Source organism: Aphis gossypii, chromosome 3 (assembly GCF_020184175.1).
Source record: "Aphis gossypii isolate Hap1 chromosome 3, ASM2018417v2, whole genome shotgun sequence".
Lineage (NCBI taxonomy): Eukaryota > Metazoa > Arthropoda > Insecta > Hemiptera > Aphididae > Aphis > Aphis gossypii.
This window is the reverse complement of record NC_065532.1, coordinates 49,754,889-49,773,976: the sequence shown is the minus strand read 5'-3', so window position 1 is coordinate 49,773,976 and position 19,088 is coordinate 49,754,889. Positions and strand designations below refer to the sequence as shown.

Sequence of the window (19,088 nt, the reverse complement as noted above, 5' to 3'; positions counted from 1 at the left end):
TTCAAGACGCTTTAAAATATAGTTATGTACAAATCGTCAATCGGCATCGATCGAACTCACAATGTGTGGCGAGACAGAGCTGCGTAGGGTAAAAGCGTGACGATGGGCGCTTTTCATGAAATATTTATGATTCACTTGATCGTACTTTTTTACCTCCACGATCGTTCTTAAAGAAAAGTGTTTTATAAACAACTATATAAATATAATCACCTCGATTTACATAGGTACATGAATAATATTAGTTTCAACTCGTGGTGTTATTTATATTTGTGAAAATATTTTATCAAAGAAAAATAGATACTTCAATACTTGTTAATATACTTCACCATTTTATAATTAATTAATTCTCTATAATTAATATACTTTTTAATAGGTTATTCATTTTTAATTTTATTTGTGATGAATTTTGCTAACAATGATAATAATAATAGTCATAACATAATTTACGTATTAATAGTCTTATTTTTATAACGTTCTGTGATAATAAATATTACATATTAATGTTGTAATCAAATACCAAACAATCTTGGGTTTTTAACGGTTTGATAATATATAGATATAATATATCAATGTATAAAGAACAATATATTTAATTTAACTAGCATAATTTTATTTTTGATTTTTACTTGAAAACCTTTTTAATTTTATATAAAATGTATACTGTAAGTATATGCCGTATAGATTCCATTGCTTTACAATAACGTGAAATTGTGGAAAATAGTTTAATTTAATTTTTTAATTATTTAATATTTACCGTCCACATTTAGATGCATAAGGTTGTATTACTATTTTAGAATACTATTTTGACTCTTTACGCTTACGTTTTAATAATTTTATGGATTTTACCAATATTTTAAAATAATTTAAATTAATTAATTAGTTTTGGGTGTTAATAAGCATGCATATATGTTGTTGATGCATACTCAGTACTCAGATGAGTTCAATACTTCAATGCAAAGAAATCCCAAGAGGAGATTTATGAATCCGTCCTTGTGTAATCGGACTAGCGAATGTGAATCCTATATATATATAGTGCTATTTAGACATTATCTCCGGTGTGCTCGATATATAGAAGAGCTTTCCGAAACGTTTTCTCTTGGTATTAAGGCATCGGTGAAATTCTGCCTCACGTATCCGGTATAGTTAGTAGATGTGCAGAATAGAGGGGGCGGATACGACCGGGGGCTCATTTATTATTTACCGGAGCCGCGAACGGGACGGTTTTAAGGCCGCTTGTGTGTTCTCTACCCCGGCCGTCGCTCGGTCCACCGAATAAAGTCCTTTTAATTCCTGTTCCCGAAGCCACTTTGCGACGACGAAAACCAAAAAGCCTTGCATTTCGTTGATGATTTTTAGTTTATAGTCTTCATCCTCCCTCGTCTTTACTCTCGGGAGTTTTGTTCTCACTCGAGGGACTTTTTTTTTTAATGTGTCGGCTAAATTGTTTCTTCTTTAAAGCAAGAATGAGAGAATTTAAAAAAATAAAATAAAAATGTTAAAAAAAAAAAAAAATAAAAAAAGACACCCTCGACGGAGCGAAGAAAGAAAAAATACGGTTCTTATTAATGTTCACTTTAATACAATACTGTCTGCAACGTTTAGGACCGCTTTTAACAGAAAGAAGGAAAAAAGTTTTTCAACAAGTGCTAAGTCGATTATACAAAACTCGAATTTTTTTACAACTGAAAGAATAAATCTCACCTAACGATTTTTGACAAATTGGTATAGGTAGGTATGAAACTGTAATTACAAAATACAATACAATTTATTGTATTGGGAAATTGATTTTTAGATTAATTATTAAATTCGGTACATTTTTCTTAACCCGTCCCTTTAAACAACGTTTTTATCAACCTATAAGCAGTATTATATATTAAGGTAAAAAATAACACGATATCTAAACAGTCTACATAATATTTAATATTTAGCACGTTAATTGAAGCGGTTTTAAAGAAAATTTTCTACGAATTTAAGGCATAGTACATATAGCTGTTATAAAGAAAACGTACATTGTGTCGTGGAGACCAGGTGTTGCACATGAATGAGGACGCATCCTCTAGGATCCGGCTCTGAAAATACGAAAACTAAGGTTAGATTTTGTAGAAATACTTGGACGAGATCCATAATATTTATAAAAACTTAATATCTTTATAATTTTTTTTTGTCGTTATTATGTGATGTTATATTCAATGCATGAGTATTGAATACATTTTACATATCATACGGATACGGAAAATTCAAAAGCGCTACCAAACGAATGAGGTATTTCAAACATCCTGTTATAATGTTTTATCATAATATTTGGTATGTATAAATTACAAATTATTTCTGATATATCGTTGTTATTTTTAACAATCAAACATACAATATTTAGTAGTTACCTATTTACACTGGTACTTCATAGTTCATAACCTCTTCATATTTAACATAAATACCTTTATAGATATAACAGTAGTATTTTTTAGTAAACAATTTGACAAAAATCTAATAAGGATTATGTTTTATAGTATATTAAATAACTATTCATTAAGTAGAAGTACCTATTCATTACCATAAATACAAATTATAAAAAATTATAGTAATATACGAAAATCTGTTATTTAACAGATATCTACATATTTTATTGAAAAAATGAATTTAAACATGAATATTGTATAAAATAGTATTGTATCTATTGGTACGTGTATAGAGGTATAAATATAAATCTATATTATTGTAGAGTTTACTTTAATTATCGTAGAAAAGTCGAATTAAAAATCATAAATATTTAATGTTTTTTTATATATATATATGTATAAAATAAAAATAAATATTTGGAAATGCGTACGTACAGTTTACTTTAATCATCGTAGAAAAGTTTACGAAAATTTTAAATATTTAATGTTTATTTAAAAGTATAAAATAAAAATAATATTTAGAAATACGCGTGTTTAAATACGATTAGGTACTGTACATGAACATTCATGTTTTTAAACTATCGGAACGATCACAATTTTTCTTCCGTTTTATTTTATCACAACTCAAAATATACCTACATAATATCATAATATCGGTAAAATTTCGCTATATAACCACAGAATAGATTTAACCAAATGTATTCAATGGCGGATTTAATTTTAAATAATACCTATATAATATATATATATATATATGTAGGTATGCCTAATAGCCATTGCCTATTATCTATGCTATATACGTCATGATATTGCGTTTGGACACTCTGAAAAGAAGTTTCATACGAGTTATACGTATACACATAATTTATATTATATTATAGTTTATTACATATATTTCAAATACAACGTCAGTGTAGTCGTACAACTAAATTTATATATATATATCGTACTTGGCTAAATTGTGCATAAATCAAACGTACAGTGACACGAAAAGGGGTTTCTGATGTTATATAATATAGTGGTAGTACCTATATGTACATATATATACGGTGGCGGCGGCTGGATTTGCGTCACGTGTCATTTTCCCACTTGGAACGTCCGAGCTTCGGTGATGTGATAATCACTCGCACGTGTGTTGCATTACGCGCGTACTCGTAACGCGAACGGGGCCGGGGACGAGGGAGACTTCGCTTCAAAATTCAGTTAGTACTTGACAGACGGTCGTATACGCAAAATAATTACCACAACCCGCCGGCCGTTTAATATTATATACATGTATATACGTCCGTTGCACTGTTTTGACACAGCAGTTGCGTTATTATTATTATTATTATTGTATACTTGGCCGAGGTAAAATAAAAATAAAAAACTTTTGTGTTCACTTATTATAATATTATATATACGAGGAGAGGGGGAAATGTACAAAATTAAAATCCTAAGTAATTAATGTAATTGTGTCAATTAGTATATAATGTGTGTGTGTGGGTGTGGGTGTGTGTAATATTAAACGCACCTGCATCAGGTTTTTATAGTTTTCCATCATAATAATTATCATCAATTTCTCAATTACAAAAATGTATACTCAGGCCCGTAGTAGGTGGATTAACGTATATTTACCATTAGACCAATTTTAGACAATCGAAATAATAATTCATATAATTTAGTTGTAACGATAATGTTCTGTAAAAAATAATATTATAACTACACCAACTTTTAATGGAAACGATAGAATAATAATAATGTAAAATAAATGAAAACTGTCCCAACTATATATATTATACTTATATCTTTATTATTATTAGCTATACGTAGAATGAATGAATGAATAAAAATTTAAAACTATTATGATTTTAAGTTTATTATTCATTAAATTAATGGATATACAATTATATAATATATAAGTAAATATACTTTAAAGATTTTATGAATTAATGACAATTCTGATTTTTTTTTTTAGATTTTTGTATAATATAAAATGAATGCAGTAAGTATAGCATTATATTATTATTTATATTATATTGATTAAATTTCGTTATCGAGAAATATGCATAATAATATTTTTTCTAAGATATCCCACATATTATGTGTTATACCACAAATGTCTAATACATATTATACCTAGTACTTTTATTATAATATTATCAAGTTTAAATTTTTTAATATCAAAGACTCGAAAGGCATAAAAATAAATCTTTTATTAGTCCATTGAGAGCATAATAATTTTCATTAAACTGAATTTTATTAAATACTAAATAAAAATTCTAATAATTGTATGCATATCTATAATATCACATACATTATTTACAAACATAATATGATAGAATATTATTAAACAAAACTTTTTTTTTAGGAATATACCTATTTATATTAGTATATTATACTGATACAATGAATAAACATTTATAATGTTAGAAAAATGTTTATCAAAAAAAAAAACCCCTAAAAGATTATTTTAATTTAAAATATTAAAACTAAAAATAGAAATAAGTAAGTTAAATTTAAATATTTCCTGATACTGCACTATTTTTCTATAAGCTTAGTGTAATAAACACTAAACAACGAATTTGTCAATATGACGAGGGTTATTTCAGTTACGTTGGTGGCAGCAGGTTGCAGGTATATAGAAAACCGATCAATAATAAATTAATGACCGCAACCTATGTTTCAGTCGACATGTACAGTTAAAAAAAGGTATATATACGATACATAAACGTTTTAAAAAATAATATATACCTATATAGTTTCATACTCTGTATTTATTATAATTTTGGAGTTTATAAAACCAAAATACTGATGATACAATCCTGCAATAAATGTAATACGTAGGTATATTTGTCCTATTACTTACACGCAGAATAATATAAAAATAAGTTGCTATTTTATCATGTCACATCGTTATGACGATTTTGAGTTTTATTTTACGATCATGTAAAAAGGAGGTTTTATTTATTTAATTTATAAAATACAAAATTATTTTATTATTTTTATAAGAACAAATAATAGTCTTAACGTAGTTTGTTGTGGAAAGGTATACGACAATAATATTATTATTATAGTTTAAAGGTAATAGTTATTTTAATAATATAGACACATTTATGGTCAATTAACATAGTCATATTATACTTTAGTATTCCACATAAAATAATATATTATTTTATCAAACGTTTATTTTCTGAGAATTTAATGTTTATACAGTCATTTTCAACTAGGTAGCAAAATTATCGTTCCGATTATTGTTTTATGTATTGTAATAATAATTTTAATATGTTTGTAAAGCAGTAACAAACTAGACATCTTCTTATAGAATAGTATATTATATAATTAAGTTCATGTCAATGTTCAGCCTACTAAATATGTTAAACATGATTTTTTTTATGCAAATATTTAAAATAATAATAATAATAATTGATTATGTTGATTTGAAAATGTTCTATATAACCTGCAATATAACTCATTTTAAATTAACTCAATTTCCATACACATTGTGAAAAACAAATTAATTCTAACCATTCGAATACTCGGAATACTATATATAAGTTTTATATATGTATTATGCATATATATATTTACATATGTACTAAAAAGTACATACCTTAATTTGATAGTACAAATATTCTATTAATTCTAAGATTGCTTAATAGTAGTTATTATAGTTTGTTTTAATAGTTATATTTTATAATATAGTAAAGATTTTTATTGTTGCTATAGGTAATATAGGTACACAGCATCAACTACGATAGACACTAACCGATTAATCATACAATACATCAGGCTAACGATGAGAACCCCATTTATTTTATCTGGTGAGTTGTAATATTGTAAAGTTATTGTATTATTTTATATAAGTGAAGTTAAATTTATTTTTATTATTATTATTATTCTATATTTTATATCTTAAACAATAATTTGTCTTATTTATGGGACTTGCTCTATTCTTAGGTCCGTTCTTGATAATATCACTCAACTATTATTTGCAGCAGCGTAATAATTCTAGTTCTATATCTGAATGATTCTTCAAAAAGGTAAAACACTAAGTTTGCGTTCAACAATATAAAATCTTAATTAAATCGTTGATAATTTTTGTAGAACCACAGAGCTCATAATTATATAACTGCGTAAAATGTGGTAGAATGCTTTATTCGTCCCTGTGCTGTAAAACGGTGTTTGTGAGGTTTAACACCAGCTTGCTGCTGCTGGAAACACGGATTTAGTACGGTCAAATAATTGCGCATAATTGGACGCTATAATAGCAACGCTCTCATAGCCGTTTGTTACTTAAATGGAGATTTATTCCACGGACGGGTAGACGGTATGTATATGGCGAATGGTTTTGGATATATATATATATGTATATATAATATAGCAAGGCTTTTGCAAGGGGAGATGGATGACGCCGATTCCACCGTAGCAGCATAGCCGAAAGAGAAAGATGCGACGGGGGCGATTAATAAATTATTTAAGCGCCACCGCCAACGACATCAATCACTCTTTAGCGGTGAAGTGAGGTAAGGCCGCAGTTGCGGGGAGAGGAAACACCGGCGGTAATTTGACGTTATTGGCCTTACCGGGTCCGTTTATTTCTTATGACTTTTTATTTATTATTCCGCGGCACTTTACAGTTTATATATACTCTTGTCGCCTGTACACAGGATTATTATTTATATAAATGCGCAGATATGGCTCCTTTGCAGCCGCCGTCGACAGATGACATACAACGAGTGACGCGTGTCACGGTTCGGATTCATTTTTGTCGTAAAGTCTCGAGAGAAAAAAAAACGAAAAATAAAAAAACTATACAATGTTAAATTTGATTAATTTTATATTTTTTAGATTTGTAAAGATTTTGTAATGAGATACCTGCAATCTGCACAGTGCACTCTGAAATAGCTGCAGAAGGCGCATTCCAGTCACGTGAGTTGTAATAAAATATGAATTAATTATGCAATTTAATATTCTATAAGTATTATAATGTTATAACATAGAGTTTTTAGTTAAATGTATACATATCTATATGTATCTAATCTATAAGTATGATGTATGTATTTAATATACCTATATAATAGGTTGACAAAGTATATACTAATATATATATAAGTACTAGTATATATACTATATATATTATATACCTATATAGATTAGTGTTTATTTTGTTCATGACGGCAGAAACCATAGCCTTAAAAATATCCTTTCGTGGGAATTCTTAGTATGTAGATTGTAGAGTCTATAATGTAGTTGAAGTACCTATGGTTAATATAGTGGAGATATCAGGTATGATATACGTACATGTTATGTGAAAGTAAATACTTTTATACAAGTATTATATTTTTAATATTACTATATGATTATAATATGATACATTAAAACTATACCTACTCTATACATAATACCTGCCTAATCAAATAATAAAACTTTCCCTGCAATTCATAATTTTCAATAATTTTAAACTTATCATAAATTATATGGAAAAAAATTAGTTGCAGTATAGATAATTATCCATTTATATTATATATATTATAGATATATCCATGAAAATATCTACTACCTATAACTACTTTGTAGTCAAAGTCTGTGACGTATTTTTCCAATTATTTTTTTTTTGTGGTGGAGTGAGTTATTACATATAAGGATTATCATTTTTAAACCTTTTTATGCATATAATTATAAAATAAACTAATGATATGAGTGATATGACTACTACGATGATAAATAGGCACACAACTGATTAAATAACATCAAAATAAAATCATTCATATACTCGTATAATACACCAAAGTTGCTAGTAGATTCATCGTTTGTGAAATACATAGGAATGTATGCAAATAAAAAAGAATAAACGTATGTATGGAATCTTAAGTCAGGCACTTTGATTATCGTAATAAGTATTATTTTGCATTATTATATGATATATTTTATAGATTACTGCATGACATAAGTAGTTAATTAATGCAATATACTACATGGACCTTAAGGCTTTAATCAATAAATATAATAAGTTTAGGTAAGCATTTTTCCATATAATTCAAATTTCCCGATGTTATTGTGAATACCTATTAGTATATTATAAAAAATATGTGCCTATATTACTATACGTGCGACGATCACTTAGTACGATTGAGTTTCATCCACGCGTGCAGTATTATGCGCATAAGTCTTAGGTATCATAGGTTTATCCTTTGCCGATACGTATAAAGACGTGCCGTACGCGTGTATAGTATCATTTCATATATACCTATATCTAATATAATAATATTGTGCGTATTATATACATGTATAGGTACGGTCATCTATGTGTGTTATATAAGTATGCGTTCATTTTACATGTAGTATAGAAGGAGACAGTATAAGGTATACCTTCTTTTCTATATATATTATATAAGTACATATATCGGTGCGTGCGAATATATAATAAATAGATGTTGTATAAACGTTATTGCCGTGAGATCGGACGGGCGCGCATAACAACACTGGCAGCCGATGTAAAAAGTACGTTTTACACGGTCGTCGAACGGGAAGAAAAAAAAATCGACTTGCAGCGGATATATAACCAACTCACGGATCGCAGCATCACTCAGCCGGATCGCTGCAAATAATATATAATAATATATATATAGCACGTGGTTATTTCGGACCTTCGGGCACACGCTTATACATACATAGTATATATTATTATATACACCTGCAGCTATGTATATATGCGTATCTATACACGGTATATATACGCGAGTTTATATACCCACCACGCAGCTTGTTCGCCGCCGTATTTATCTCGTTTAATAAATTGGAAACCCAACTCGGGGCACACGTGCGGAATACCAAAAACCGTTTACATACACGCGTCTCGTGCGCGCATAAATTCCACATCGAAAATAAGTCGATATATATACCTCCCCAAACGCTTTTATATTATGTACGTAGGTCTATAATATATATATATATATATATAGTATGTAAACGTGTTATACAAGTATATATATATACTAGGGGATGGGTATATCCGCGTATATATTATAATAATATATATATAAATACAACCCCTCGTGCCTTCTTCGTTTACCGTCGTCGTCGTCTTCGGACGTCGTCGCGCGTATATATTAAAAGCAACCGAACGATATAGCACGCAGCCAGTGTCTTGCATTCCGGTCACGGAAACCAATTCGCGGGCGCGTTATATATGTGCACCGGCAGCGGTGTTCGCGTACCTTCGGTCTAGCCTGCGGCGGGCGGGGCGCGGCGCGGGAGTATAAGGGCGCGCGCCCGTGAAACGCCGCCGCCGCCGCCGCCGCCGACGTAGACGCGCGCGGCGCGCCGTTACGCCGAAAACTGTATAATATTAATAATAATAATAATAATAGTAATGCGGCGGCGGCGGCGGTTAGCCGGGCGAGTGGGGGTGGAGCGCCGATGGACCAATTGACGAGCGGCGCGCGTGAGACCAACTCTCCGTCATCGATCTCGGGCGCCATTTGCTGCCCACCCGTCCGCCAGCCGGCCCGACCGTCCGCCCGTCCGTCCGACCGGCCGGCCGGCCGCGGAAACTCTCATCGTGCTGCCGAACGACGACGCGACGTTTTTATCGGGGGACGCCGCAAATTGATCGTTGCGTACGCAAACGGCGGTTTAACGTAAGTGCCCCGTACACGCGTACCTACCTATATCTATATATCGCGCTGTATAGATTTATACACGCGATATCCGCGTACACGTGTACCGCGTGATCCGTTGAACCACTTATATATAGGCGTATATGCGTAGAACACTTGTAATTATTTCAAAAACTATTATATTCACGTTTTTCAAAATATTTTTATCGCGCATAACTTCCGAGCGGGTTATAAAAAACAACAATCTTCTAAAAAAATAATTATGTATTTTTATCATTTTTTTTTTTTTTTAAGTAGGTAGGTATTGTTTACCGTTTTTAATGCCCATTTTTAATTTCGTACTATTATTCCTATATAGGTATGAGCGGAAAAGTGTTTGGGTTATACTTCGATATTATGTGTGTATAAAAATCAAATTTTAGGCCGAGTAGTTAATGATTTTTGAGTTATTTAAGTATACCCGTAAACGAGCAGAGTGGAGTGATGCAGGGGCGGGATACGCCGCAAATTGTTGGTTTCATCTAAACTTTAAATAGTTATCTATAAAACTATAATGAGCTACTACTTGCCTAAAATTTGATTTTAATAGATCGAAACACGCATTGAATAATATTCTGCTTAGAAAAATGAAATTAAAAATGTGTATATATGTATAATATATGACATCATTCAAAAAAGTAACAAATTTAAAATAATACGGTTATTTGTATATTGACTTAAAATTATATGTTAAAGATACTCGTATATTTTCAAAAACATTATAATAAGATGTCATAATATGTCAATTGGATTACCCCGAATATATATATATATATATAAATATTACTAATCTTCACGTATCTTTGCAGCATATTCACCCCTGGATATAACAAGTGAACAACGGCTTTCACTGAGTCTCACTGCAGTCTGCACGCGTCTCACACGTATTATATCTCACTTTTTTTATTTCACACATGATATTATATACCTACATAAAGGCTTAAATATATATTTTTTAATTTAAATAATTGTTTCGAACATCTATATTCTTTATACATATATAGATATACAGGTGTAGATAATTATTAATGTTTTGACAATTTGTATTTGTATATATAATTTATTACACATGTGTGTAATAGTATTTTATACAACAAATATAGTATAAACATAAACAACTGCACAAATATTGTAAGTATATACCTACCTACGCGTCACGAAAACTGCGTGTCATTCATGTACCGTCAACGTATAAATATTACAGCTCGTATCACCTCAGTGTCAGTGCGTCAAGCAACATCATTATCGTTGTCTAATACAATCACGTGTAACATTTTTGTATATATAGGTAATATATAATATATTTTATATGAATATATATTTATAGGTAAATAAGTATTGTTATACAATATATAATATTATTGTGTAGTATCTGTAGTAACTATACGAGTATGATTGTATTTACGCATATAAAGGTACGCTGATGTCAACTCATGTTCAAATTCGAAACCTAGCTACCTATATAATATGCTTTATACTAGATCTTACCACAAGATTTATAAAAATACAAGTCATCTTACGTTGCTACAATGTATGTATACGACATATAATATATATTTATATTATACAAAATATTTATCTATGTGATCATTTTTATAATTTTATAATGTCCGCGCGTTACATCTAAAAATAATGGTTTCTGATAAAATTAAAAAACCGTTCTGTTTTAATGAAATAATTGTCAGAAAACGAAAATACTCGCAGCAGCTATTTCATATGTATTAAACTTGATAAGTTTTTTTACGATTATGACTTATGAGTCTCACTTTTATTTATCTTCAAGTTTTTATAAGTTTACAGCCGCTTAAATCTGAAATAGTACTGGTACCTAAGTATAGGTGCTTAATAAAAAGTTGACTCGATAATATGCATATGCGAATATAGCGCCCACAAACACTGCATGTGTTTATTACTCACTAATAAATTTATTTTTAATTCTAACTTTTACAAATTGTTTTACTATGAGTACCAGTATTCACTTCCTACTTATATTTATTTATTTATATTTTCTTAAGAATACCTATGTTTGATAATTTTTAAAGTATTAAAATTGAAACAAATTATAATTTTAAACTTATCCTTATAATATTGCCTCTTATATATATATATTATTATACACTTAAAAAAAAAAATTATATTTAACGTTAAATTTTTAATGCTCATTGTTGTTATTACATCTTGTATGTATATCTCATCATGTTTAAGTAATATAACCATTAATCATCATTGACCCTCATTTACATACATTGGCTTAATGTATATTTTACGCGCCGTATAGGAAGGTAGGTATAAACTGTAAAGTTATAAATATTATTTAAACAAACGATTTATTTTGATTGCGCTGTGAATTGTTTTAATTAAATAAAAGCCATACATATTAAAATTAATAGATAAGCGCATAGGCAAAGTATAATAAAATGTAATTGCATGAGTATAGTTCGATTTCGAATGCCATCAAGTGCATACGCTCACCCCGATGCTCGTCGCTCGCTTAACTGTTCGCAGTTTACTTATACGGCTTCTCTTACACTTTATAATTTCATTTTACGTTCGTAATTATTTCGTTTCAATCAAATAGTAATGATTCCAAACTAGCAAACACTAACATCTCTTCATCTTCCCTGTCACCAAAAAACAGACGAAAAGAAAACCAAGCTCTTCATCTCCAGTCTGAATCGGTTTTCTGTGCTTGCTAAGCCCATCTTCCAACATTCAAAGTCGCAGTAATTACGATACAAACAAACCACCATATCAATTTATATAAAATACGTGAGTACCTAATATATTGATAACTGCGCATTCACTTCTAGCTTGTTGTTTATTCTTAACTCTACTGATTTCACTTGCAAATCTGAAATCTAAAACTATACTTATTTTAATACGCTGTGATCGACCGTAGTTAAAATGAAGGATTACTCAATTACTTAAATACTTACTATAATATAAGTTAATAAAAACGTAGTTATAACTATTCATATGATAGTTTCAGCTCAAAATATTTACGTACTTAAGTATATCATTATACATATATAAACAGATAGTCTATGTATAATATAAATATTGCATAATTTTATATTAAGTATAGGTACCTATAGGTATATTAGAACTTACAAGCATTATTTGCGTCATATGTTGCAAATGGGAACATACCTGATGTTGATTAATTATAACTTAAGGATGTGGAAATTCACAACCATCTATACAATTTATTTAACTAACAAATTTTTTAGAGAATATTTTTTAACATACCTAGATAGCTAGAGGTACCTACAACTGTAGATATAAGGTAGATACATTTTATCTCCCTGATTATATTTGTTAAATTTACAAAATAATTACGTGACTTACCGGATTGCTGTTCATAAAATATATCATTATTTATATAGTCTAAAAAATTGCATGTCCCTATACGTCTTATACTACCTATACACACTGTAAAATTTCACTTAAATTATAAAATTGTGAAAGTTAAAGTATATGACGTGGATATATTGTATATATAATAGATTTAACAATATAAATTATACGTGGTATATAGTACAGGGATATAATCCAAAAAATTATAGAAACTTCTAGTTTATAAATAGATAATATTGGATTATAATATATTTGATATTTACAACTATTTGAAATAATTATATTATTCTAAAGTTTTTTCCACATAATTTGAAGTAAACAAAAAATAAAAATTTTAAAATAAATTTAGATATTAATAAATTTTATCACTATATCATGTTACCATACATATAATACTATAATATTAGGTAGGTATATTAAGTTCAAAAAAAAAAAAAAATATTAAATATTTTTGAATTTTTTAAATTTGCATTATTTGAATATATTAGGTAAATATACATATTTGATATTACCTATAACGAACGGAAAACTTTACGTCCCCTCGAACATTATAATAATATATACATATAGTGAAGAACATATGTAACATGGTATATTGTTGATGTATGTGTTGGTTTGTACAAGTAGGGTCGAAATCGATAAACGAATATACGAACGAAAGTTCACAAATAAATACAAACTTTTCGTGTGTATATTTTATACTCTCCTATACCGTGCCGAACCGAAACACTCGTTTAACTTATCTTCACTCTCATAAAAGTCGTATAACATTTGGTATTATTTCTATATAAAACCTATTTATGATTTTATAAATGTCTTATATTTTCTGGTTTGATTTTATTTAAAACAATAACCATGGGAATCATTTAATATACTATAAATTATACGTGTAAAATCATAAACATCATTCAACATTCAATCATAATATAAATATAGGCATTTGATGTGAATTTTATTGATAATATAGTATACAAATATTTTAAACTTTTCAGCTAGACTATTTGAGATCAACAATAAATATGTCTGGGAATGATTCTACTGAGCAAAATGTATGTAAAACAATTTACACTAAAAATGATCATAGTATAATAATAAAAATTGCATTAAGAGAATCGAAAGGATATAATATACTTTTAGTTTCTCAGAAAAAAAATAAAAATAAGAATTTCTAAATAATAATAATTTTGTTAACTCTAATTTTCTAACTTTTTGTTTTATTAATACATCTACAAATAAGGTGATTTTAAAAAACAAAGAAACATAAATAATTATACCGATTTCAATATTCTTTAATTATAGAAACAAGCTAATACAATTATTGATTATATTGATTATATTTACAAAAAAATAAATAAATGATTACTATTATTATATTGTTTATACTTTAAGAAGTTCTGGATTATTTGATATTTATTTTGTAAGTATAGTTTTATGCATTTAATAATTTACATACTGATTTCAGACATTATCTGTGATGTATCTCTAATGCGATTTATATTTAAGTACCTATGTACTTATAGAGCCTATAACAAATTGACTAATATTTAATATATTTCTTAATTCTAAAATACAGAATCCAACATGCTGTCACCCAATCGGTAGAATAACTGAAGAATTTACAAAGTATTTAGAAAAAACTAGTGTTATTGCTAAAGTAACTGCTGTGTTAAAAATGTTGTATGAAATGAACGAAAAACCGGTTGATCCTCTCGAGTATTTATAACAAATTTATTAATGAAATATTTTATGTTTTGTTTATTAAGCAAAAATTTTTAGTATCAAAGTCATGTTGTGTAATTAAACAAAATATGACGTTATTTTATTTATAATATTCTATTAAAAATTAAAATGTTGAGGGGTTAAATGGATTAAAAACTGAAGGTAAATATTATCTGTCTGTGGTATCAATTAATTAAGTTCATACATTTTTATTAATTATAGTTCACTTTTATGCCACAATAGTTGAAACTTCAAATCTTGAAAACTGATCATCAGAACTTATTTTATACTTATTAGTTGTTTTACCTTCTGAACTATATAAACTTTGGTAGGTTAAATCGTAAAACCTGCCATAACTTGGCCGTTTAAACACTGAGGCAAGTAAAGTTTATAAAATATTTTACATAGGTGTGTTGATATTTGAATTATTTAAATAAAGTTTATGTATAGGTGCATAGATACTATAAAATTGTTATATTTTATTCATTAAACGTTTTATCATTATACAAGTTTAATAATATATTTTAATTTCTCTCTACCAAGTTAAAAAGCACCGTGGATAAATAGGATTTTAGGATTTTAGATTGTATTAGGGAACTATAGCTAGATTATAATATGGTTTTAGGCAAGATAGTTATACGATTTTTCTAGTTATCATATTTTTGAATTTTTATATATGTTCAAACAGTATTCAAAAAATTAAACTTAGATTTCACTCATAAATAAAATATATTTAATTTCTCAGATTAGATTTTGGAAAAAAAACAATAAACCTTATAGAAGTTAGAATCTTGCTAAAAGTATGGTTTTAAATTTACCATTAAATTAAAACCAACGCTGTTAAAGATAATACTTAATACTTGAATGAAGTATAAAAAGCAAAATTATTTCCTACAATAGTTATTTTTTGTGACTGTGTATTTTACTATATAGCGTTATAATATACATAATATGTATTTTAGCTAATTTGTTCTTATGTCTTTAGAGTAAAATATTAGCCTTTTATCATTTATAGTTAAAAATAAGTTATAAATCTAGTTATAAGGTATACTACGTATGTTACATCTTAAAATATGTAACACATATATAACATTAAATATACACACTATTTTTAATAGGTTTATACGTACGAATATGACTGAAGTTATCTCTGAAAAGGTAGAATTAACAAAGTTAGAAGAAGAGTATGATACCGTGATGCAACAGATTGCCATACTTCAACAAGAAAACATGAATTTAATGAACAAACTAAAGGAATTAGAAAAAAACGAAAGTAATTCTGAAGAAAATAGTGAAATTGCTGGTTTAAGTAGTGATACGAAAATTCATGAAAGTGATTAAAAAATAGATTTTGGTTTTTACATCTTAATGTCTATATTATAGCTGATGTTTTTTTTTAAATTAGAAATAAAATAATATAAACATTCATAAAAGTATTTAAAGATTATAATATAATATATTATTATCTTTGGCTTCCAGTTTTTACATAATATGATAGACTACTATACTAGGGGTACATTTTTTTTTAATAAATTGGTACTTATGAACGATATAAATATACATTTATAGTTATAATAACTATAGTTAAATGGAGGAAAGTTTTATTTTGTTGGAAAGAGAACCTATTATCATGAATCTAAAACTATATATATTATACTTATTCAAAATGGTAATTAGACGTAACACTAAAAAAAAAATAATGTATTTTTTATGTATAGCTACAAATAAAATAAAAACATATTTAACTTTTCCAAATTACTCAACAAGTATCATTTTAGTTAATATTTTATTCAATAAATTAAATAGTAAGTATAGGTATACATAGTTATATAAGATACTTTGTACTTTCATTTTAAACTTTATGGTTAATTTTTACTATAATTATACGCTCATCAAATATATACAGTTCCAATATATTTATTTCATAAGATCAGTTTTGTTTTTTGAACAGAAAAAATTGTCCATATTATAACATATACCTAAATTGGAAAATTATTACATGGTAGAAACCAATCGATGATCAATTTTAAAAATATGATTTTCTTTAATTATTATTATAGATTAAAAAATATTAATTATTGGAAACAGTTAGTAATTTTTTAATTATTTTTGTCATAAATTATTGATAATATTAGTATAAAATAATATGCCTATACATTATATCTAATAAACAATACATTACAGTTATATGTAACTATGTTTATACAATTAGGATTATAGTAAAGAAGCAGTAACCTAACCTATGCTTATTATGTGTTACTGTATACCTAAAGTTATAATTTACTACGATTTAAATTTTCATTAGATACATCAATTAAAATTAAAAGTGTCTGTACAACTTTACTAACAACAATATAATAACCATTGAATTAAAAATCAAGTTTATAAAATAAATACTAATCGCCTTTTCACATTAAATTGTATCCATAATTTTAGATAGTGAACAATCAAAACACCTATATATATGGTTATAATCATATATATTACTTATGTATTCCATTCTTTAAGAAAAATGATGTTTACTGGTTGTACAGTTTGTGATATGAGAAGTTAAGGTTAGTAAAATTAATAATATTCAATTTATTGCATTATTACCATATCAAATCTTTATATATTAATTAAATGTTATATGTGTACCCATGTGTGTTTACTGTTTATGGTATCAGTTATAATCTGTATATCATTTATATTAGTATTTATAAGTATAATAGTCTTCGATAAAAAATGTACATTTTAACTAGGTACATGCAACAATATATATAGATTTAAACACGATTATCATCATCATAACATTATGGTTATTCATTATTAATGTAGGTATGTATAGATAAATCGATTATAATATCTATTATGAAAAAGTCCGAAAAATAATAAACCCCATAACTGCAGCCAGGGGCACGTCCAGTGGCACGAGACCAATGATGATGACGACGATGACTATGATAGTAGGTAATTATTAAAAATGTATACGATTTTCACTTACCGACGGGTTGGCCATACATCTGCGCATCGGGTCCGCAGAATTCCGGTACGTCGGCGAATACCTGCCGGGAAAACACGGTCCGGTGCCTGTGATGGGCAACGGCGGTTTGCCGGCCATCATTTTCTCCGATCCATACATCATGGTCATCATACCATTTGCAGCAATGCAGTCGCACGCGACGACGCGTTATATTCTATGCGGTCGCGCGTAGACGGGCGGACAGCGTGCAAATAACCCGTTTAATAGGCCGCGATCCGGACGAGAACACGTGCGATTTTTTTATACTTTGTTTTTATCGACAGTTAATTTTTTTTTTATCGAAACGTTAGGATACAATATACTATATAACGATATTATTGTTATGACGTTATCCGTAACCCATTATCGTAGATTTCTGGACGAGCGGCAACATCGCAACGACTTCAAACGAGACTTTTAAAATTTTATATTTTTACCAATATAATATATAATATTATCATAAATATAATATTATTATGTGGGTATACGGGTGGGTGGCCGTCGTCTGGGCGCTCCGATGAACACGTGACGTGACGATGGACGCGAAGCGCGTGCAATGCGTTCGCTCGTAGGCGTGCGTGTGTGTGCGCTCGCGAGTTCGCGTGTAAACCCAACGATAACCGACCGCGATGTATCGCTCGTATCGCCCGACGGTCTGCGCGTCCGGCGGCACTGTGTGTGTGCGCGTCGTCCGCGGTCGTGGTCGCGGGGTCGGCGTCGCCGTCGGCGGCGGTCGTCGCGCCGTGGGCCGGATCGTCGAGTCGCGGGGCGGGCGCGCGTGCGTCGCTGCGTATCGGCGACGACGCCATGGCGCCGCGCGCTCGCCTGGCCCCCGACCCGGCAGAGCGCACGCGTCGACCCGCCGCCGCCGCCGCCGCCTCGCCGACAGCCGGGGTCAAAACGTAAATATGATTTCGGCGTGCCCGCGCATAATGCACACTGATGGGTGTTTTAAACTTAACTACCCCACCACCC

At 29.1% G+C, this 19,088-nt stretch overlaps 2 protein-coding genes and 1 long non-coding RNA gene across 4 annotated transcripts in view; 2 read left to right on the top strand and 1 right to left on the bottom strand.

Annotated features, from left to right (window-relative positions):
• The window catches only part of LOC114129074 (inhibitory POU protein), a 35,881-nt gene extending 17,069 nt beyond the window's left edge, over nucleotides 1-18,812 (bottom strand). The window contains exons 1-2 of one of the 2 annotated variants that reach the window (XM_050203083.1): nucleotides 18,096-18,812; nucleotides 2,010-2,069 (exon numbers count right to left, since the gene is read on the bottom strand). In XM_050203083.1, the coding sequence (XP_050059040.1) occupies nucleotides 2,010-2,069; nucleotides 18,096-18,245 (210 nt within the window). In that variant the 5' untranslated portion in view covers nucleotides 18,246-18,812. The remainder of the gene's footprint in view (nucleotides 1-2,009; nucleotides 2,070-18,095) is intronic. The other variant, XM_050203084.1, reaches the window with a different exon arrangement.
• LOC126550818 (uncharacterized) lies at nucleotides 4,848-6,876 on the top strand. The gene is made up of 5 exons (XR_007604843.1): nucleotides 4,848-5,087; nucleotides 6,105-6,199; nucleotides 6,336-6,418; nucleotides 6,483-6,705; nucleotides 6,760-6,876. It is a non-coding gene; the product is annotated as an uncharacterized LOC126550818 (long non-coding RNA).
• On the top strand, nucleotides 14,265-16,545 carry LOC126550816 (c-Myc-binding protein homolog). The gene is made up of 3 exons (XM_050203085.1): nucleotides 14,265-14,442; nucleotides 14,967-15,106; nucleotides 16,231-16,545. Exons 1-3 carry the CDS (start codon nucleotides 14,413-14,415, stop codon nucleotides 16,451-16,453), a joined length of 393 nt encoding a protein of 130 aa, XP_050059042.1. The 5' UTR covers nucleotides 14,265-14,412; the 3' UTR covers nucleotides 16,454-16,545.
• Nucleotides 18,813-19,088: the final 276 nt, after the last annotated feature.

Coding starts and splice junctions, on each gene's coding strand:
- LOC126550816 (XM_050203085.1), top strand. CDS start 14,413: ATGTCTGGGAATGATTCTACTGAGCAAAAT. Junction 14,443..14,966: donor ATGATTCTACTGAGCAAAAT/GTATGTAAAACA, acceptor TCTAAAATACAG/AATCCAACATGCTGTCACCC. Junction 15,107..16,230: donor AAACCGGTTGATCCTCTCGA/GTATTTATAACA, acceptor TATTTTTAATAG/GTTTATACGTACGAATATGA.